General features: G+C 43.1%; 1 protein-coding gene across 10 annotated transcripts in view; it reads left to right on the forward strand.

The window, feature by feature from the left end:
* FMNL2 (formin like 2) overlaps positions 1–22,591 on the forward strand; it is a 146,526-nt gene that overhangs the window by 103,392 nt on the left and 20,543 nt on the right. For all 10 annotated transcript variants that reach the window (XM_061363769.1, XM_061363766.1, XM_061363772.1 and 7 more), the window contains 4 exons: positions 1,899–2,007; positions 3,248–3,324; positions 6,049–6,142; positions 18,984–19,058. In XM_061363769.1, the coding sequence (XP_061219753.1) occupies positions 1,899–2,007; positions 3,248–3,324; positions 6,049–6,142; positions 18,984–19,058 (355 nt within the window). The remainder of the gene's footprint in view (positions 1–1,898; positions 2,008–3,247; positions 3,325–6,048; positions 6,143–18,983; positions 19,059–22,591) is intronic.

The following is a 22,591-nucleotide window of genomic DNA, read 5'->3' on the forward strand; positions in this document are numbered from 1 at the left end:
CATAATTACAGATCATTCCCCACTGACTTCTTCGTGACACTCATACTTTCTTGGAGTGTTGGGATAGTTCTCAGATGGAAGAGGCTGCGTCTGGAAGCTGCCTGAAAGCTATCTTTTTCTCCACCTCACTTCTCGTCCTGCCTCAGTCTGTGTTTGCAGTTGTACTTTGAGTCGTTGCTGGGTATCAGCACTGATACATTTAACTTCTGGTTAGGGACTGTGGTGAGAGCTAAGGATGCTGCAACCCGTCAGCTTTCCCCAATGCAGTTGTTTTCCCAAATCAAACAGAAGTGAAGCCTTCTCTTGCATGTTCTTCAGGCTCCAAAGGTGGTATTGGTGAGTGTGAGGCAGTGCTGCAGTTTTCTGAAGAAGCCTTGTTTTTACTGGAGGTTGTATTTAATTCAGCGGTCAAGCTTTGTCTATGAATTTCTCTTTCCTTCCCCAGTGGAGTTGCTCTTTGTGTAAGAAATGTCGGAATTTGCACATCACTGCACATGCATCTCATTGTTTTTCTGTCTTTCTATCAGCAAATTTTATACTTTCTTCCTCTGTTTTCAGCCCAAGTGTGATAACTGAAAATGCAAAAGGCTTACTGTGCCTGCCTAGGGGTTTTGTTAGCTGGCGAGCCAATGCCCTTTTGGTCTCTCCTCTCACCTGCATTGGTCTAAATCAGGAGAAAACTCTGTATTCTGCAGCCATGTGACTAATTGAGAACCTGCCTGCACCTTCTCTCTGGGCTGTTTTTACACTGTAAATGGGGAAAGCGGGATCATTAATGTGTTTTTCAGAGCCCAAACACCACCCCTTGCCTTTGCTGTCAGCATTACCTATGATGCTGCTGGCTGGGGCTTCTTAGGGCAGTCTGCACAGCTTTGCGGACATCCTCCATGTCACTGGCACAGCTGTGGTGGCCTGCAGATCCATGCAGCTTGGATGGGGCTTGTGCTGGTCCTGGGGCTTGCAGCGGTACCACGAACACCATCAGCCAATTGCAGCAGTTAGACCATCACTGCCAAAAGAGGTTTTGACCATAATCATAATTTTCTCATTGCTTATTCAGTTTCAAATACATAAGAACAGACACGCATTTCATATGGCAGTCTGTCTCCTTGTCTCCAGTTTCCTGTGCTCAGCTCATGAAACATGTTTTTTCTTAAAGAAAATAAGCAGTATCTGAAGAAGAGCTGAAATGTGGTTCTCATTTACTATGCTATAGAAACAACAGATTTAAAGATTTCCCTTTGTGTTTATTCTGTATACTTATTTAATTGAATTCAAGGTTGATTTACTAGTTAGGAGTTACCATTAAAATAATTAATGCCTCTGTTCTGAGGAAAGTTCCTAAGGGCTGTATTTTCCTCAAATAATTTGGAGGGCTTTCAGGAAGCTCAGCTGCAGAATAGAAGAGAGGCACCATTCTTAAATGAAATGCAGCAGGAATTAATACATTTGCTGATGCCTACAAATGTTCAGTTCCATTAAAAGCCTGAGCCATTGCTCATGCAAAGTAAACTGCATGGGAAAAAATCCGGAATACCTCTCCTTGCGGGTGGATAATTTTTTCCCTGTTGCATGCTGTGAGAGATGAAGGTACCTGGCTCCAGACAAGTCACACTGTGGCTGGTGGCATGGGCAGCTCTGGGTGGAAGGGCTGGGACTGGCAGCTTGTGGTCTGTGCTAGCCTGGGGCTGGGTGGCTAGCAGCCTGTCGTGGAGCTGTGCATCCAGAGCTCCCTACGCTGCCAGTGTAAACAGTGCACGACCTTTTTTGTGCTTATTTGCAATTGTCCGATGGTTGTCTGCTCTGCAGAACTTAAAGATGTCTGCATTTTCATATTCCTTTATCCTTACCACCTTAAAAATAGTCTTGTGATTGATGAGAGCTGGTTTTGTTTGCAGGTATAACACCTTGCCAAGCCGAAGAACACTAAAAAATTCCAGATTAGTGAGTAAAAAAGATGATGTTCATGTCTGCATCATGTGTTTACGGGCCATAATGAATTACCAGGTATTTCCGTTTTCGTTCTTTTGGATCACATAACTGTTTTGTTGTTGGGACGGGGGAGGAAAAGATTAGTGGCTAATCCTTGAATTAAAACTAATGTGAAGGTTTAAATTCCTACTTATTCTTAGGCAGTGTGGCTGGGAAGCAATATAACACCGTCCTTGTGTACCCATGCAGATGATTTAGTACAGGTGTGAAGATACATATACACAAGAGCATGTGCATGCTGGGCCAGTTCCTGTTTGCAGTGATGGGCGCAGTTTGCACTAACTGATTAGACATGCAGCTACACAACTGAAGTTACAGTTTGCCTCAGCACTTAGTACTAACACTTAGGAAATGTGTAAATTTTTCAGAAGAGCTATACACTGATGGAAGATCCAAGCTTTTACTTTTGTTACATTTTTATGGCAAGGTAATTGCAGTAACTGGAAGTCAAAGAATAAAACAGACCAAAGCTAATCTTATTTTCAAGAGGTGTTTTTTCTCTTTAGAGGGATGCTGTGATCATATGGCATGCTCAGGTAGCTTCAGAGACTTGGGATTTTTTGCTAAAACAGTAGTAGCTAAAACTATGTGCTTCAAAGAAAGCCTGTGGTGAACACCTTTATTACGAATTGTGCAGTCATACAAGGTATTTGTAACACTGCTCTGTATGTTAACTCTGCCCTTGGGGATACCAGCTCCCTGGGATTTACAGGGTATCATACCTCTGATGGGAAGGATGCCAACAATGGTCTTGTGCTAATAACCAATACAGTATTTTCCAAAGGAATTCTTTTTTCATTTTTTAAGAGCAGAGCCAGCAGTACTTGTGCAAAAACTGCACGATACAGTTGCTGTATGGCAGCATGTGTCCTGGAAAAGAAGAGATTTTGGCCGCTGGATTGCAGAATCCTCTTTAGAGAGTAAATGATACAGTTTGCTGTCGGAATTTAAAAGGAGTTGAAGAAGAGGAAAGGAGAAGCAGAGGGGCTGGTAGTGGTGTAGGAGCTAAAGGGACCCCTTTTAGTTGGCTGACATGGCTAAACCAAGTACTTTTGACACTGGCAGAGCAGTTGTTAGGCACGATGGTATATGGAAATGTTCTGGCTGACTTAGTAAACTCTACAACATTTTGTTTGGCTTACAGTGTTGTGATAGACTGCCTTCAGATCTGGTCAGAGATATGTAATTTGTTGGATTTTAAAAGTAGTAATTTCAGTCTCAAAACTGAAACAATATTTTCCCCTTCTCTTTTCAGTATGGATTCAATATGGTCATGTCGCATCCACATGCTGTTAATGAAATTGCACTAAGTTTGAACAACAAGAATCCCAGGTAGGCTGCACTTGCTTTTAGAGAGTTTAAGAAGTAGGCAAGTAAAGAGTATCTGAAGTTTTGCGGGGGTATGTTTATGAATAAACCCATAGCAAAAATCAGACTTCATTCTGAATTGGCTTAAATCTGTGTAATTGTGCAAATAGATGAGCAGTTGCTGTCTAGTTTGACAGTCTGAGAGAGCTGAGCTTATTCAGCCTGTAGAAGAGAAGGCTCCAGGGAGACCTTAGAGCAGCTTCCAGTGCCTAAAAGAGCCAGCGAGAAAGCTGGAGAGGGGCTTGTAACAAGGGCCTGTAGGGAGAGGACAAGGAAGAATGGCTTTAAAATGACAGCGAGAAGATGAGACACTGGCACAGGCTGCCCAGAGAAGCTGTCACTGCCCCATCGCTGGAAGTGTTCAAGGCCAGGTTGGACAGGGCTTTGAGCAACCTGATTTAGTGAAAGGTGTCCCTGCCCGTGGCAGGGGGTTTGGAACTGGATGATCTTTAAGGTCCCTTCCAATCCAAACCTTTCCATGGTTCTATGACTCAGGTGAAAGTTTGGTGCTTAAGCACTCCAGCAATATTGCAGTGCAAAGAAGACCCTGCTGATAATGAGCAGCTTAGCATGGGATTTTCCTGAAGAGTAGGAAAATCTTTACAGAATTTTGTTTAAAAGTTCCTTAGGTTTGAAATTTTTTTGTTCTGTATTGGGTTGCTGTTCAGCCACAGCAGTGATGTTGTAATTGTGCAGGGGAAATGATGGCTGCGAAGCTGTTTCCCCTTTCCCCCCCCACACCTGTGACCCTGGCAGCCACTTCCAGCAAAGCCTGGAGCTGAGAACCTCTTGGCATGTCTAATGAAACCAAATCTGACATACTGATGTTTGCAAGGAAAGGTAAAACTAGAAGATAAAACTAAAGAGCACTATGTATGTGTGTGTGTATCTATATATCCTTTGCACTGGTTGTCTGCTTGCCTTTCACTGCTTGAAATTATGTCCTGATGGAAGTAGGTACTTCCTTCCTTTCTTTCATTTAGCCCTAAGTCAGCAAGCCTAGGAGCCTAGGCACAGGATAAATGGGAAGGGTATAGGAAATTTATTGTTTTTATCAATTTTGGTGTCCTGTGCCTGGAAATCATGTGATCAAGAGAGCCGAAGTTTTCATTTTTCAAAGAAGTGGGCTATATAAATTTCTGTTTATAAAAGAAAAATTACTTTCAGATCTGGCTGAAGACAAAACTTAATGTTAGTGCTGTTCCAAACTGATTTCTTTTTTGTTTTAGCCCCATCATAATTCTTGAAGAAACCTGAAGTTTGATTGCTTAGGGTTGGTTGGGATATGCAAAAAGGGATGCAACAGCTCTGAGAGATGCTGCAGAGGTGATCCCATTCCCAGACCATTCATGCTGCTAGCTGAGTGCTGCAGGATTTGGCAGGCCAGGTGAATGATGACTGTAGGGACTCCCTCTTCTCTGGTTGTTCCCATATGGATGCCACAGACACAGATGTACCTTCCCACTCCCTGTCTCCACCCCAGATGTGTGGGCAACTGGGGGGTGAGTGCTTTGGGCAGCACTGGAGACCTGGGCATCCCCTGAGTGCACTGACCACAGAGATCACCGTCCCCTCTCTCCACACACATGGCTCCTAGCCTGCTGTTGGAGAGGATAAGATCTGTAGTAAGATCTCCTTGATGCTGTCTGAAAGAGCTTGGGTTTTCTTCTTGTGGCAGGAAAAAAAAAAAAAAAAAAGATGAGTAAGAATTGAAAACTATACATTTAAAATTTCCTAGGAAAATGAACATTTTATCTGGTTTCCAAAGATAACCTTGACACTTTGAGAGCCAAAAGGTATTTCTTTTTCTGTAACATCTGGTTTGAGTAAATGCTTTAGCATGAGACTAATTTCATGTGTCTGCATGATTTTACTACCTGCTCAAAGCTCATCTGGCCTTAAAGTCCAGTTGGTGCTTTTGCCTTACGTGAACCCTGTAAGAAAATACTGAGGATGGTTTATATTAGGGTTACACTGAGTCTGCTGCATGCTTTTCTCTCAGTGCTCTGTTGTCTTCCCTCATTAATAAGCCTGTGTTGTCTTCCCTCATTAATAATGCTGCAGTCAATGAGTTGCCCAGATTTCTCATTCAAGAGGGGAAAGACATGCTAAGGCATCCTATATGTACTGCAGTGAACCATGTCTTTTTTTTTTTTTAATGGCTATCAATAATACGAATTGTAGGAAATAATTCAGATTTGTATCAGGAGAAATACAGATTTGAATTATAAGCACATTCATTAAAAACTGGGCTAAGTGAAATGGGCTGTGTTGCCGTGAAGACTAATGGCTGATGTGTGGTGATCCTGGCTTGTGTAAAACTGCCTTCTCTTCGGGTTTGTGCAGGTGAACTCTCCAGGAGACCAAGCTGTCAAAGGCTGATGTTGTCTGCCTTTACCAGAGTTATGCAACTGCCTTTGGTTTGCTTGAATTTCCTTCCACAAATGCAGTTTGTGATTTAAAGTTTTGCATGTTTTTAGCAGCATTAAACTGGGGCAAAGCTGCATGATCCTGGGAGAGTCAAAATGCCCTGGATGATGCATCTTGCAGGTTTACTAGTTTTTGGAGATTTAAAAATACACAGGATGTAAATCACATCTCCTTATGTCTCCACATCTGTTTCCAGCAGGTAGAAAGGTGGTTCAGCATGTCGTGATCATTGACAGTTACCGTTTTGTTTCTTCACAGGACAAAGGCCCTTGTCTTAGAACTTCTAGCAGCTGTTTGCCTCGTCAGAGGAGGACATGAAATCATTTTATCTGCATTTGATAACTTTAAGGAGGTACTTTATTCTGCTTTATTAGAATTTGGTGCGTGTGTTGATAGTCCTCTTAACTATTGGCTATGGTTTTCTCATTCAGCTAGGTTTCCTAGAGTAAGGATTTTCCAATACTGTAGATTTTCCTTAAGTCACTTTGATTTGCAAAGAAGCAGACAGTGGTGTCAGTGCCATCATTTTGTTCATGTTTGGGTGTAAGAGCCATAATCCCAACAAGATGAATCCAGACTGTGAATTGCTCCCTTTACATTTTGGTCAGTCATGCTGTGTTCCTGAAGTGAAAAACTGATGAAGGTCTTGAGAGTTTTACTCCAGTTCTTCTGTCTCTGAAACAACCAGGAATGGTGTATAAGATCTCCCATTTTCAGAGGTGTTTACACAAGCTCTTGAAACCCAAACCTCCTGGTTTTACTATCAGTAGAAATTTTATTTGTGAATAAACTACGAAATCAAGTCTCTGTGATGAAACACTGACTGCTGAAATCAATACAGGTATTTGAGTTGGCTCAAGTGGGACAAAAAGGTGTCGTTCATAGGTGTATATGTTCAAGTGTATCACATGTTTGCATGTAGTAGTTGGTGGGATTTGAGAGCATTGTATGAAGGTTCAGAAGCACTAGTGGGGGAGTCAAGCCCTAGAAAGCTGCTGTTATAGTTTATTTTGGATATTGTTTATATGTGTGAATATAGTATCAAAGTAAAAAATGGATCTAGACTTTCCAGCTCAAAAATTGTTAAGACTTGATGAGTCCTGACTGGACTATGTATAAACATGTAGCATGTTTTTCCTTAATGCAGCTGTTTCTTCAAGTGGGTTAATGCAGATGATCAACAAGCCAAGTTGTTATTTTCTTTGCTTTTTTTGTTTGGGGAATTATTTCTGGTTGGGAGATACCAATCTCTGATTTACATTCCCTGTAAATAATTGCATGTCGTAGACAATTAGCTGTGTTTCTGAGGTGCTCATCATTATACAGAGCCAGAGCAAAAGATCTGAAGTACTCTCCAGTGCAGGCCTGTTGTAGAAAACTCAGCTTTGCAAGACTAGACCTGTTCTAGCTGTGTTGTGTATGCAGAGCTACTGAAGGAGAGAGGTAAATGGGAATGGCACGGCTGCTGGTGAGGCTTCCCCAGCTGTGAAGTGGAAGTCGAGCTGGAAGTGTTTGTTGTGTGACCATGGACAAAGCTTTTCTTCTGGGATATACCAGCGGGAGAGATGGTCAGAACATAGAAATAAGACATTCTTCTCCCAGCTGGGGAAAGGTCTTCAGTCCTGTAGTGCAGCACAGAACTGGAACTTGTAGTTTGGTTCTTTAGTTTATTCATCTGTAGCCTTCGGCAAGCTGCCAGTATCTTTGTCTTTACACCTTTCTGAAATGAAGAAATCACGGAAGCAAATGCAGATGAGGTTGTTAAGAAGAACAGTTGGGTAATACAAGAGAAGTGCTTTAAATGGGGAAAGTGCTGTAAATATGCAGGGTATAGTGTTGTTATTCCAGTCTTAAATTCTTCTGGCAATATACCATAGAAGAAATACGACTCATTAGGGAGGATGGCAGCGTGAGGCATTACTGATAAACTGGGCAAAACACCACTGCTTGGGATGGTCTGTAAGCCTCATTAAATAGGCCTTTCACATATCACAGCGAAGGATGTATACAGTCCCATTTAATTTCCTGCCTTCCTGACATCTTTTGTCAAGTTTTTCTCTGTCATCTCTCTTTTCTCCTGCTGACATTCAAAAATTCCTATGTAAAACATTCAGTTTATCTGCCATTATTTACTTATTCCATTCCTGTTTGTGCTTGATCAAGTTGGCTGCTATAGCAGAACTGTTCGAAGTTGCAGGTGAGGCAAGTGTGCAAGAAGGGGATTTCGCTTTTCTCAATTCTGCATTTAGCTGTTCTTTGTATCTAATTATGCTGTTTGTTTCTTGTTCTGTGCTGTTGTTTCCCAGTTTCCTCCTAGGCAAGTTTTCAGTAATGGTTTCAAGTTTTCATGTTTATAAGTCTGAGTTGCTGACATACAAAGTACTCAGGGTTAGATTTCTAGCAGTATACTTCCAATTTAAATTGCTGGCTTCTGTAACTATGCGTTGCAGGACTGCTTTTCTGTGGTCTTTCAACAGGCACTGTATTTAGGACAGATTAGACTAGTCAAACTAGATCTGTGCCACTCTATCTCCTTGCCATAAAATAACTTCAAAAGAAACCTGAACTCCTGCCTTACACTTACCCTGTAATAAAGTCAGTAGGGAAAACAGGATATTTTGGACCAAATTCTGCTCTCATTTACATTAGATTGAACATCAAATATTTCATCAAGCTTTGAGTTTTGCTCTGATGTAAATGAGAACAGAATTTGGTTCTTAGGGTCTGACTGAGCTGGAAAACCACAGTTGATATGAATCTTGTCAAGAATTCTTTTTGAAAATGACTTTTCAATTGAAAATGTTTTTACAGGCCAGTCTTGTTCTGTCTGGGCTCAAATGGAGGACGTTTTGTTTTGTTGAGCTGTCTCTTGAAAATTGTTCTTGTCCAGTTCCTTCACCTGAAACCACTGATTCTTGTGCTCGGGTTGTTTCTGTTTGCAGGGGACTTGGCTCTGCACATTACAGATGTAGCTCAGTGCCCGCTTTTCAGTACAGGGTTAAGATCATGTTGTACAAGTCATTTCTGAAAACAGAGACATAGGGCTATTTGGAAGCCACCAAAAAGGTACAACAAGCAAGGAGCTTGAGATGGAATTGAATAAAGCTGAATTCAACAGGTAAAGAAAATACAGAACCATTGTTACTGACAGGGAATGGAGACCAGGGGAGGGAAGGAGCTTCACGTAGTCGCACCAATGACAGGAAAAGTGAGACCCCTGTTTCAGGCCAGTGAGTGGCAGAGCTGTTGAATACATTTTTTTAATAATTTTGCCAAAAGGCAGGAAGCAGTTACAATGAAATCTATGTCTGTTGTACAGAATGAATCAGGAGTTTTAAGGGACATACCTGTTCTCATCCATCTTTGTGTTATGTCATGTTGAAGGAGTTTGCATGTGGAGAGTACAAGCAGAGGATGGTTCAGCTCATTCTTTCCTAGTGCACATGTCCGCTTTCTGCTCCGCATTTTGGAAATATTTGTCATTAACAGAACAACAGCTTCCAGATCTATGAGAGAGAGATGCCCCAAATGTACTCACACCTTCTGGGTTTGGTTGTTCCTTGCAGAGCAATGCTGATGTTGGTTGAATCCCGCTCAGTTACCAGCTTGAATTCATCTCTATCCATTTTCAGGAAGTCTTGTGCTATATGGGAAAGAAAGTTCAAATTAAACTGCAAAGACCCTGACACTGTTTGTTCCTGAGCAAGGTGGATTTTTACACTATCCCATGTTTCTCTTTTGAAGATGTTACTTTCATAACTCTCATCGCTTTTGAAGTCTAGGTGCTTCTTAGCCCCTATGTGACAGTAAGCCTCAGCTGCTCGGCTAAGTTTGTACTTGCGGGATGGTCAGGTCTTGCTTGTGAGGAGCTTGATTAGCCAGGAAGCCAGTAGAAGTTTTGGGTTCGCTGCAGCTGTTCTGGGTGTCATCAGGCCTCAAACAGCTTCTGAGCTGTCCCAGAGCATTGAGGTGGTGCTGGAGGCTGTTGCTCAGCCCCATTGGCAGGAGCAGGACTTTGCCTTTGACTACTGCAAGTGGCTTTGAGTGTGCTCCAGCTGCCTGCACTCTGCACCTGGGAAACTTCCTTTTTCGGAGTGATGCTGGACTGAATTCTGCTGTATTTATTGCAAATAGTTGAAGTTACTGTGCCACAGGTAACTCATAACTTGCAGATGTTTGCTATTCCCTTATCTTTTTGACACTTTGCGGCCTGCTGTTGGTTCTGTTTGCAGCCACCTCTTATTCCCAGCACCTTGCACTGAAGGCAAACACTGCTTGAATGGGGTATTGCAGCCTTGACTGGGTGAACTCCTCAGCATGGCCACAACCCCTGCTTTTACCCACCTGCCAGTGGGCTTCCTCAGCAGTGTCCTGGTCCTTTGTGCTTGTTTCCATGGATTTGTGAGAATTGGCTACACCTTTTTATCCAAGTTGCCTCAGATTTGTGTTGCAGGACAAGCAAATGCATTTCAGCAGAATGCCAGGGGAAGAAAGGAGAGCAGGGTTAGCTGCATGACAGCTTTAGAGGAGCTACAAGGGTCACAGACCAGATGCTAAGAGCTTGTGCCCCACTTAAATTGAAGCAGGCTGAGGGCAGTGTTGGAAAACAAAATGTATTTTCCTAATGCTTATTCAGAGTAGTTAATTCATTTTAATAGTGTCATTGCATGTGTGGGAATACAGAGAATTAAGCGGATTTTTTACCACCAAAAATAAACCTTTGTTTTACCATTATTTCATTGCTTACTCCCCTTACTGTTTCCTGGAAACGCTGTTTGGAATTTGCAGAGGTGCATTACTGGAGCTTAGGCATGATTGTGTCCTGGTAAATCTGCCTGTGGCCAGCAGAAATGATGGGAGCCAGCATGGTGCAAGTGTGTGGTTTCTCACACTCCCTTCTGCTCACTTCACATAGATGTGGCGTGAAGACAGCGCTGCTTAAACCACAGCATAACCATGAGGTGGTAACTCACTCAAAACCAGAATGAGCATTGTTCAAAGCTGCTCTTGGTGTCTGTTTACTGACATCTTGCCATAATCAAACTGCTTTTGTTCATGGCTGCCTTGTCAAGGAAGGATGTTTTTGTGTTAATGAGATGCTACAGGTTGAGAAGATCTTTTAATCACCACTGCCATGGACTGGATACTTCTAATATGTAACTGGTATGCCAAGAGCAAAATGCTCAGGAAACGTTTTACTGAAATTGATATTGGTTGGAAGATAAAAAAGATTTTACAGAGCTGACAAAAAGTGTATGAGGATAACCAAACCTGCTATTCTTGTGTCACAATTTCTGTGGTGAGATAAAGGTGTCTTCCGCAGGTTGAAAACCCAGGCACTTCCCATCCGAGAGTGCAGCTGTAATCCCAGTCAGCTGAACCCTGCCAGCTCTTGATCCAGGAAACAATATATGGGGAAATTAATCTTTCTATCTGGCTGGCATTTTGAATTAGGGGAAAATAAATTTTAAATGTAGCAAACTGCTGAAGGGGAAGATTTCAGCACACTACAGATGTGTGTGGCTTGACTTCTTCAGTGGGATAATGAATAGCTGATTACTGGCTGTCCCCATCTGCAAGGCAGGGGAGGAATCCCCATAGGCAGGTGTCTCCTGAGGCACAGAAATCATGTGGACAGGTTAGAAAGTCAGGTGAGAACATCCAGAAATAGAAGTAACACAAAAGTTTTAGTTCGACAGAATTAAGACTTGTTGAGGCTATGAGTGTTTTCCAGCTCACTTATGGTCTTACTTCAAAATCGATTTTTTTTTTTGTGGCATTTCTAGTTAGCTGTTTTATTGACATGGTTTTCATTTACTGGAAGCATAGCAGCCAATAAACGAATGGCTTCAGTAGGTTTACAGATATGTTGAAAAAAATCATAACCCAACAGCACTAATGCAGTTGCATAATGAAAACAGTTACAAAGAAGTTTTGGGTTGTTTTGCAAATATTTTATTTCTTCAGCTTTAGTTAAGATCTGAAAATGACAGTTTCTGAATATACTTCACAGCACTCTGGACTAACATTTAAAGGAGGCCAATCTTAGATCCTTAGGCAGCTTTTTGTTAATCTCCATTTTAAATATAGCAAAGTTTACTTTCACTACAACTCAATATTTCTGGGAAAAGACCAGAGGACTCTTCCACTTCCTTTTTTTTTTTTTTTTTTTTTTTTTAATATATGCACAATACTAGTTTTAAAATGAATCCAAACTGAGGAGGCAAAAGAATTGACTGGGATCTGTAGTGAGACAGAAAGCCAGTCGGAAATAATCTCAGCTGTCTGCAGCGAACACTTCCTTACTTTGGCTCTTGTCCAGCAAAGGAGTTAAATTGCTTATTATGCAAGCATATACCAGAATAATTGAATTCAGTAAGGTGAGTGTAAGCACTCTTTTTGCTCCAAGACCAAAAGAAATGCCAAAAAATACATTGGAATTCAGGTAATCAAAAAATTTTGAGGAATCTAATCTGGTGGTTATTCCAGCATCTGAACTTCCCTAGGTGCTGGGGAGAGAAGAGCTGACCTAACCTGTTGGAGACCAGGGGATGAGAGAGGAGCTGGGTCTGGCACGATGGTGCTCTCTCTTGTTCTCACATCAGTTTAATTGACTTGTATGTTTGCTGCTCTAAAATTCCTTGTCAGGTGAGAAGAATTGTGATCCCATCACGCATCACCCAGTTGTGACTATTAATGCTGAACTTACAGAGGCCATCTGTAAACCAGTTCAGAGGGTTCATCTGAATTGCTGGGCAGCACCCTGAAGGCGGGGGCATGGCAAATGAACCTCATTGTTTACCTCCGTCTGTTTTCACTCCAGCGAAGTGAGACAATATTGTTCAGCCCTTGATTTTCACAATGCTTAATTCAGAGTCAGATTTATCTTATTTGAATGATGAATGGCAGCACTGAAAACAGCAGTTCTGAATTACTCTTACCAGCCATTACAGTAACTCAGTACTAGAAAAAACTGTTTGTAAGTGCTGGAAAATGTAAATGCATTTGTTATCTTTTGCACTGCAGTATTTTGAGAGTGTCTTAACCCTGCTGGTAGAGAAGTAAAGGGTATTTTAACCTAGTAAGCATTAAACAACTGTTTACTTAACCAGTAACTTATGGAAAAACTCATTTTTTGTTCTTCAGCAAACTGCAAAAATGTCAGCATGGTCAGCCCAAACAAAGTGTTCCTGTGGAGTGCTGCTTGCCGGTGGTGGGATCTGCTGATCACAGTGGGCTGTTGTGGGGGAGAGAAAGACAGCATTGTCCCTCCATACAAAGGAGCACAGACAGGAGAAAAGGTTCACAAAGGGTCCCATGAATATTTTTGGGTTGTGTATACATCAGCCTGTTTATAACACCACAGCCAGTATGAGCTGTGTTCATCTACACAGTGCATATTTGCTATGAAATTGTCTGGTACTTCTTGCTGTTACAGAACTCAAAAGTTATTGAAGGAGGAGAGAGCAGCTTAAAACAACCTTTGGGCAACGCATAGTTAGATAGTCATTTTAACATCTGCAATGACAGAAAATGTCCTGTGTAGCAAAGCCTTTCCTAAGGTCTAGGTATTTTAAGTTTGGCTCATCAGGAAATTTTTTTCCCTGCCTTGAGGTCACTGTTAACTGCCTTTGCCATGCCAGAACATATTCACCTCAAGTGTAAATACAGCCAAAATGATTTAAGTTTCTGGATGGAATTCGGGATGTGGAGAAGAGAGCAGTCTGGCAGCTGCATCTTGTAGTGTGCGTCCTGTACTGTCGGCCAGCAAGCTGCAGCTCCAAAGCCTTAAATACTGCTGGTGTTTGCTGCCATCTCCTTATTGAGCATGCTGTATTTGCTTGTGGTGAGGTTTAGTTAGGAGCTGCATTCTCCAGCAAGATGAGGTGGTGCTTCGTGTTGTTAGATAGCTGTTTGAGGTGGGAGGACAATGGACATGCTTTGGTCAGCCTGCATTTTCACTTTCTGCCTGACACTGCACATGAAAACATATTCAGATTTTCCAAAATACCCTTGTTGTCTTTTGCTGTCTGTCCACGTTGCCTTTTTGTAGCATCTTACAGTAATAGAGCCATGTGAGCAAGAGCAATGCGAGGATTGTCATAGTTGAACTTTGCTTTTGGGTGGTCTGGGTGTGAGCTGTATGACCTGAGCTGTATGCCAGGTGGATATGGATATAATTGTCCCTAAATTTTTGTAATGGTTCTTTTTACCTTCTTATAGGATTGTATTTTACCTTCGTAATAGATCTGTGATGGGTTTACTTCGTTAGCACCCAAAGCCTTTCCAGAGAAAGGACCCTTCGTGGGTGGTTTTCCATAAAGCCACATTGTTCTTCTAGAATGACGTGGGCTTAATGCAACCTAAAAAGTTTTTTTCACAGTGTAAGTAGAGACAGAAGTTTTTTTATAGCTGTGGTAACCCATTTAATCTTGCTTCTTCACCAAATAATGCTAATAAAAGAAAGATCAGTCTTTCATAGTCCCAGCCATGCTTTCAAATGACAGACCCTGGAAATTTATTCAAATATAAATGGCAACATATGGTTTTATGTGGTGGGATTTGATTTCAGCATTCGTCTTGGATTTTGGCCAGTTTTCAGGCTGTAGGCTTCGTCTGTAGTTTCACTCTCTTTAATCTTCCAGGATAAATTATATCATCTCATGAAAGGCAGTTCACTGTCTCTGGAAATGCACATGTTCCCAGCACTGACTCATCTGATGATAGTGTGAAATAGCTGCAAGTAGCCACTGAAAGCCACAGGTTGTTGTTGCTTTTCCCCTTGCTATCAGCTCCTGTATTCCAGCTAGCCAGGGCTGCTTGCATTCCTGGATCAGCAGTTCTCTGCTGGGGCTGTATCACTTCAGGTTGCTCCGTGATTTAATTAATCATCCATAAATGGCTTGTAGTTGTTTATGTCAGCTTTCCTTATCCATGTGGAATGGTTTACATTACATTTCCCAGAAATCAGTCCTTTTGGCTCTTATTGTTGAGTGATTGTGGGCACCATTGTTATGTTTCTTTCCACAATACATGATTTTGTTCAAATCATTTTCTCTGAAATGGGTACGAGAGAGATGCTATTGTTTAGAGCTTAAAGTTGAGATGAACCTACTTTATTCTTTCATGATGTTGATTTTTAACTGTTTTGTGGGGAGGGGAGAGTATGGAGAGTGCTGGCAGAACTTACAGTGGGTCTAAGTAAAATATCGTCCCATTTACTATAGTAGAAAAAAAGTGGCGTGGGATGATAACATAAGGATAAGTGCACCTAAGCAGCCCATGGTGCAAGAGGAGATGGTTGCTGGGGTTTGCTTTGAGCAAGGGTTGGATCAAGGCCAGCATATGCCTCCAAAATCAAATTATATCAGTGGGCAGCTGCTGCCTTGATCCTTACAGCGCCAGTAGGTTCTTGAAACACAGCCAGATTCTAGTTTTCTCTGGCTCTTGCTGACAGAGGCTGGTCTTTTCTCAGAGTTTCGTGTCTTTCCCTCCTGAAGGGTGTGTTGCTCCTGCATGGAAGCATGTGTGTCTTGGCAGGGACATATGCCACAGCAGAGCTGTATGCAGCTGTATGCCTGCAGGCTGTACCCTGCCAGGATCACTTTTGGTGAGCCCTGAGTAAGAATGTGCCTGGTAGGGCATTCATGGTGAGAGTAGGTCACATTGCTGCATGTTCAAGGAACTTGAGTTTCTTCAAGACAAAATGATTCCCGGTCATGGATGCAGAGAGCAGGGGAGATGGATGGGATGCCAACAGGCACTGGTGGTGTCTGGTGCAGAAATGCTCTGGATGAGCGAAGTGCACTCATCCCATCTCATGCTTTTAATTGCATGCTTGTGAAACCAGAATAGCCATGCCAAAATGCTCATGATGGTCTCCCTTCTCCCTGTTTTCCCAAGGGTGCTCCTGGCCACTTTGGATTTGAGTTTGGACATTTGGTAGGTTTGCAGAGCCTAAGACTCTTCACCAGCTGTGCCAGCGCTTAAGCCACCTGCTGAAAAGCACAGCACACTGGAATGCTTGGGCAAGGGCTGGCTCGCTTGCTCCCAGTTTCTCCTGAAGTTGCTCTATTGGTAGTCCGCATGCACTGTTTGGGCTTTGATATCCGAGCAGGGTGATTCCTGACACTGCAGGGAGGCTTTGCAAGCATTAAGAAGAAAGTTTATGATTAAACTGAAAATTTACAACCTGAAGCTGAATGGCAGTGGCTCTCCAAACTCCCCCATCCTTTCCATGTCCCAGGGCCCCCATCTCTGTTAGGCATAGAGACAGGTCTTGCGTGCTTCACCCCTTGCACAACTGCAGGCTAGGTAATACAGAAGACTTGCTCCATTCAAGAGTGGGTCTGTCTTGGCTCCATTTTACTCTGTCTTAGACCTTAATGTGTGTTTTATGAGCCATGAAGAACAGCCCCTGTAAAGGTGTTTAATCTTTCAAAACCTCTTTCATGGCATAGCCTGCAGAGAGAGCTGAGTCCTTTGGGTTTAAGATCATGATAATTTGCTTGAGCAGCAAGTGTAATCTGTTTTTCATGAGGGTGCATGCTTTGTTATTTGTTTATTCTACATTGTGTGTCCTTAAGGTTGAGTTGGACACATCTAAACACAACTTCAGCAAGTGTTTGTGTGCGACTTCAGCACCCTCCTAGTAGGAGCTACGTGAGTAGGGGTTGCGGAGCCCACAAAGAGCCCATTAGTTGCAACTTGTGGGATTATAGCCATGAATATTGATGGTAATATTATCAAATATTTCATCATAACCAGTGTCCCTGTCCTCTCACAGAGATCCAGTGGCAGAATTCCCATTGATGTCAGGTGCTGACCACAAGTATCTGAATAATAACACAGTTGTGGCAATTTTGCTTAGGAACGACAGAAGTTGTATCACATACACCACAAGTATGTTTTATTCAGTTGTAACAGCCAAAGTGTGGCAAGAGGTCACCCAGCAAGCCATTTCTTGCAGTACTTTGCAAATCTTGTGATTAGCTCAGTTTAGGTGCTGCTAAACTCTGTGACTTCAGTGAGGTCTACTCGGTGCCTTTAACTTTGTGAACTATAGAATAGATATCGTCGTGGTTTAACCCCAGCCAGCCAGCTTGTGCACTCAATCCCCCCCCCCCCCTTCTTGCCCTCCCCCTACCCCTGGAGGGACGGAGAGGAGAACTGAAAAGAATGCAACTCCCACAGGTTGAGATAAGAACACTTTAGTAACTAAGGTATAACACAAATTACTACTGCTACCACCGATAATACTAATGATAAAGGAAATAATAAGGGAAGAGAATACAACACCCCATCACCAGGTGACTGATAACTCGCCCCCCCAGCCTGACCAAGCACCGACCAATACCTCACCCAACCCTGCAGTCCACCTAGCCCTTCCGGGTAACTGCCCCCAGTTCTACATCCTGGGCATGATGTGCTGTGGTATGGAATACCTCTTTGGTCAGTTTGGGTCAGGTGTCCTATCTCTGCTTCCTCCCAGCTTCCTCTCCTCCCTGGCAGAGCATGAGGCTCACAAAGTCCTTGGCCAAACCAAACCATCATTTTTATCAGCTCTGTTCCCAGCCTGAAAGTAAAAAACACATCACTGCACCAGCTACCAAGAAAAACGACTGCCACTGTTAAACCCAGGACATTATAGTTACAAAGAGGAAGGTGATACAGGAATAGTAATAATAATGCGTACTTTGTAAAGTTTTGGGAGTATGTAGAAACCATAGTTGGGAATTTGGTTTCCTTGTGGAGGGCACAAACATAGAAATATGTACAAAGAACTGGTACCTGCTCCAGAGAGGATAGCTTCTAAAGAAGCAGCAGCCAGTGCTTTCTCTTATCCTTAATTACCATCCACTGGCTAATATCATATAACAACTGGGCCATGATCTGGTTGTTAAGGAAAACAGCAGCTGATGTCTAGAGGGGTGTGCTGCTCCGAGGCCAGTCAACCCTAACCAGACAGCCTGGGGTGGAGGTCTCACTGCTGTGTCCCTTGCTCCTGGTCAGTATCTCCCAGTGCTCCTGGGACATTTGAGTGAAATCTGGTTGAGGAAGGAAGGAGCCTCTTGGGCTCACTGAGGGTTTTGTTCCTAAGTAGAAGGGAAGTCTCAGTTCTCCAGATGACTCTTTTTCAGGACCTTTAAGAGCAAAATGGCTTCTTTCAGAGCTCCTTCTGTCCCTCTGAAAGCAGCCAGCATGTAGGGAGGGTGAAGCTGGGAGCAGCATTGGACACTGTTAGTGCACAGATGTACCTACCCAGGCAGTTGCCACTTTGTCCAGAAGAGCATGCCTGTGCTCTTCCTGAATTCACTGCCCAGTTTGACAGGAAAATCCAGCAGGTGGGAAAAGTCAACTCATGGTGCAGGGTATGAGGGAGCTCTCAGTGAATTTGGAAACATGTGGAACACTTTGCATTTCTCCCATCATGTTCCATCTGAGCATACTGGGGCAGCTGTGTGTAGAGCAGCTCCCTGCACTGGCTCCTAGACCTACAGCTTAGGTGTTAGGAGTAGTCCATTTGTGTGGGGACAGAAAAAATATCCCAAATGATGCACCACAGAGGGAGGAGTTGCAGTTGCTAAGTAGAGAGAATGGGGGATGGGTGCACCTCCTGGTGCTCATCTCTCCTCCCTTCTGCTTTCTGACTTAATATCTTGTGATTTTGGTATAGATTACTCTAGGTCATTTGTGTGCTGAGAAAAGTAGGACTGAGCAAGAGAAGCTACTGGGAAGTAGTAAGATTTAAGAATATCCTGCTTTATCTTAGATCTTATTTCTCCCTCAAATTGCTTGTGCTTCCTGCCAACACGCCTGTATTACAGCTCTGTAATTCTGACCAGCTGATAGTTACGCTGATGTATTTCACTCCCTGTTTAGCTGGTGAAAATTTTCTGTTTTTCCTCCCAGTAGTTTGGTCATCTTCTTAAAATGTATTGCAGTGGAAAGCCAGTTCTGAAGTGTGGGAGAGGCCAAGTCTTCCTGTGACATAGCCTAGCGCAACTCTGTTATTTATGCTTGTACCATCAGTGAGTATAATTAAATTTTGTAGAGGAAGAGAGATACAAAGGTTTATAATTGTACCTGACCTGTTAGGGAGATTTTGAGCAAGGAGGTGGTGTTTGCTTTTTAAACTTTTTTCATGGTCTCTCTTGCAAGCTGTAGTTTAACACATGGTGATTCTTTTGTAGGTGTGTGGAGAGAAACAGCGCTTTGAGAAGCTGATGGAGCACTTCCGAAATGAAGACAACAATATAGACTTCATGGTGAGTGCTATTTATCACCAGCAAACTTTGATTTCAGTGCGTACTATGTCTGGTCCTGCTGTCATAGGCAGAGATGTATCTGTCTTCTTGTCCTTAGCCTAAAATTAACACAGTAAAATGTTTTTATATTCCAACCTATATAATATACGTTTCATTTTTAGCTTCTGTTCAATTTAATTGTCTTCAAGAAATGCCTTGTACCATACTGAAGGTAAGAGGAGAGCAGCCTCTTGGTCGTGTGTGCTATTTCTTTGTGGCAAAGCAGCAGCTTCTGCAATATCAAGATACGTATTCTGTCTGTGTGCCAACATCTTCAGAGTCACAGACAGGGAAGTGTGGGAGAGACTCACTGCAGCTGCTGTCTGCCCTTATCTGCTGATAAATATAGCATTAGTTTGCACCACTTTTAGTTCTTCAGTGTGCATATGCATGATTATTCACCAAATCCACTTCCCCTGGAGCACAAGAGGGAACGGTGAGAGAGGAAGCTCTAGCTGGCACCCACAAACACCAGTGCCAGCTTGCATGTTGGCATCGTGTGAAAGGCAGAGGTTGTGACAGTGAGGATGAGCGAGCTGCTTATGTGTCTGGTATCAAAAATACTTCTGTATCCATATTTTTTTAAGTCTAAGGCAAGTGAGTAGTCATGTCAGAAGTGTGAGAAATTTAAGTCCTATTCTTAATTAGAAAACAAATGCTGGCATAGTCAGTGCAGCCTCCCTTATGCTGCTCGTGCTCAGTGCCTCAGATTTGATGTGATCCTCTTCTGAGGTGAGAGCAGAGCAGGAGGGCTTTCCATCCGGAAGCCTCTGTTGAACATCTGTGACACTTCATCCCGGTTTACTGCTGAGCGTTGTGTTAAAGACCTCCTTCTGCCAGGAATTAGGCGTTAAAGCATCCACTGTGGTGCTTCCTACAGGCTTTGTACACTCCAGTGTCAGTGGCTTGCAGCCCTGATGGCCAGGGCAGGCTCACACCCTTGAAGGGACAACAGAATAGAAAGGAGATGGTGTGAGTAAGATAGAATGGTCTCTTTCTTCTATTAAAAAAAAAAGAAGTTAGTGATCCTTGCAATTTTACTCAAGTTAGCAAGCTGCTGTCAGTAACTGACACATTACAGTTGGTTTTGTTCCTTGTTACCACAGTCCCAGTAAGGACATGTTGGTAGTCATAGTATACATTAAGTATTCCCAGATGTGCATACAGTTTAGTCTATAATGTAGCAGAAAGATTTGTCAGTTCTCAACATCCACTCTTAGTCATTTCTCCCGTGCTCACAGAGGCATAATCATATTTGGGGAGTGGGAGAATAGCACAGCTTGGAGCAGCCTGGAAGCAAGAGGATGGCAGCAGCCTGCAGCCAGCTACCTTGCTGTGAGCCTTTAAAAAAATAAAATAATCCTTCATTGTTGTTTAAAATATTAATTAGAGTATTATAAGGATATACAAGGCAATATGCATGTGAGTGTGTGTCTGTACAAGCCTGTGAATAGTCAACATCCAGACGGCACTTAAGAAAATTTCCTGGTTCTCTTAGGCCATAGGTTGAAGGTAGTGATGAAATTTGCTTGAAAAAGAATAAATACGGGTCTTTTAGGTCTTGCCCAGATACTAATCTAAAGCTAGAAGAGAGGGCTCATGACAAGCGATTTGGCAGATCCTCTCGTTCTTGTCGCCATCTGGCCCTAATGAGCTCCACATGCTGTGCTTGGCAGGCACTAGATGGTGGGCGCACTTCAGGGGCACACAGGGAGCACTGCAGGCCCTGGAGCTGCGGGAGCCTGTGGTGGGTCACACCAGCTGTGCCCAGGGCAGGCATCATGCCTTTACGCAGGTCAGGATAAAATGGGTGCTGTAGCCCAGGCTCCCAGATGTTAAGTTAAAGTAATTCAAGGAGTTGCAGCAACTGAACATAAACAAAGACCTGTTCCCTCAGGACCTTTCATGCTGCCCTAAATGGAGAAGGCAAGAGCTGTCTGGGAAACTGGAGCTGAAGGGGGCTGTGGTTAATTGCATCGATCGAGAGGGAGGGAAGAGCTGCAAAAAGGCAGAAGTATTCTAGAGAAAGTTCCTGTTGTTGACATTGACTTACTTCATTTTAAAAGCAACTTTCTTAGATTAGTTTTCTTTTACTTGATACATTCCTTAGTTGTGTATGTAAGGATCTGAGAAGGGAAATGAGAATTTGGCCCTAACGTTGTGAGAGCCAAAGCAAGTATAACAAAAGCACTTCTGAAATAGGGGAATTTGGCTCTGTGTGATACGACAAAACAGCAAGGTTCAGCTGGCGAAGGCCAGTACCAGCACTGGGAGGAAACAGAGTTCACCACAGGAACTGGAAAGGGTCCTGCAAAGACTTGAAACCTGGAGCTAGGTTTCCAACTGCATGGACTGGATTGTGCATTCAAGAGATGCATACACACTGAGGGGTGGGGATGGGCTATCACAGGGGTTCCTCAATGAGTCTCTAGGCCATCTTTCTTCCTCTCTTCCTTATCTGTGTTATGAGTCTCACAGCTTTGCATTATCTAGGGCTAAAGTCTTTTTGGAAACAGAATGGTTAAAGTTAGTCAGTTCTACATGGGAAGATGTAACAGAAAGATTCTGACTGACCTCTGTTGGGTTCTTGTGGTCCCAGTTCCTCCAAAGCTGGGTGATACAGGACAGTTTGGCTGGAAAAGTTTCTGTGGCAGCTCAGCAGCTGCTGGGACCTCTGGCTGGAAGGAGCAGCTCTGGGCATCCCGGCCAGACTTGGAGTCAAAGGTCCCAGTAGAACAGATGCCTACCTATGAGTTTATCCTCTGGGCCCTGCAAGAGATCACAGAAAACTGGCCAATTTCCTGTATCACACTAGTGATCCAGCAAGTGGCCTTCAGTTTGTTCTTCCCAAAAAAGTCTCCAGAGATGTGGGGTCTCCTGGAGACTTTTCCTGCAGGTAAAATCAGGTTGCTTCTATTTTTACCTTCTCAAGTTCATTCTGGAAATCTGGGAAGTATCTCAGTAGACGTTGAAAAGCTGGTTACTACCCCAGTTGCAGTGTTGTTAGCAGGGTAGGGTTATGCCCTTGAGAAGCCCAGGAAGGACCAGGCAAACCGTCTCTTAAAGCAGCTCAGAGGGTCATAGACATGATGATCTGTGAGCTGAAAGAGGGCTGGGGAAACTTGTACAGAGCAGGATTTGGCTGTGCCTACATTCAAGTAAAGGGCAAACCTTTTGGGATTTGTAGCCTGATTCCTGCCGCTGTGCAGGAGGTTTCCCTCACTGCTCATACCACTCCTATAATCTGGTTCAGTTACCAAACCACAGCTTTGGAAATATGCTTTTTGCAAACAACAAAGTGCCTTTTGTGAAAGTCCCATTTCCTAAACTAGGGATTCCAGTTGCAAAGTTAATCTCACTTTTACAGGCTGTTGTAGAAATGGCGTTATTTTCTTACAGAGCTTGCGTGCTTGTACAATGTCTGGCTATGCAGGCTGGCATGGAAAGCATTTGTGTTCACCACCACACAGAAAAGGTAGACTGCAGACATGACT

Source organism: Neopsephotus bourkii, unplaced genomic scaffold, assembly GCF_033783945.1.
Source record: "Neopsephotus bourkii isolate Nb327-2 ecotype Australia unplaced genomic scaffold, CSIRO-AGI_Nbou_v1 NB_1181, whole genome shotgun sequence".
Taxonomy (NCBI): domain Eukaryota; kingdom Metazoa; phylum Chordata; class Aves; order Psittaciformes; family Psittacidae; genus Neopsephotus; species Neopsephotus bourkii.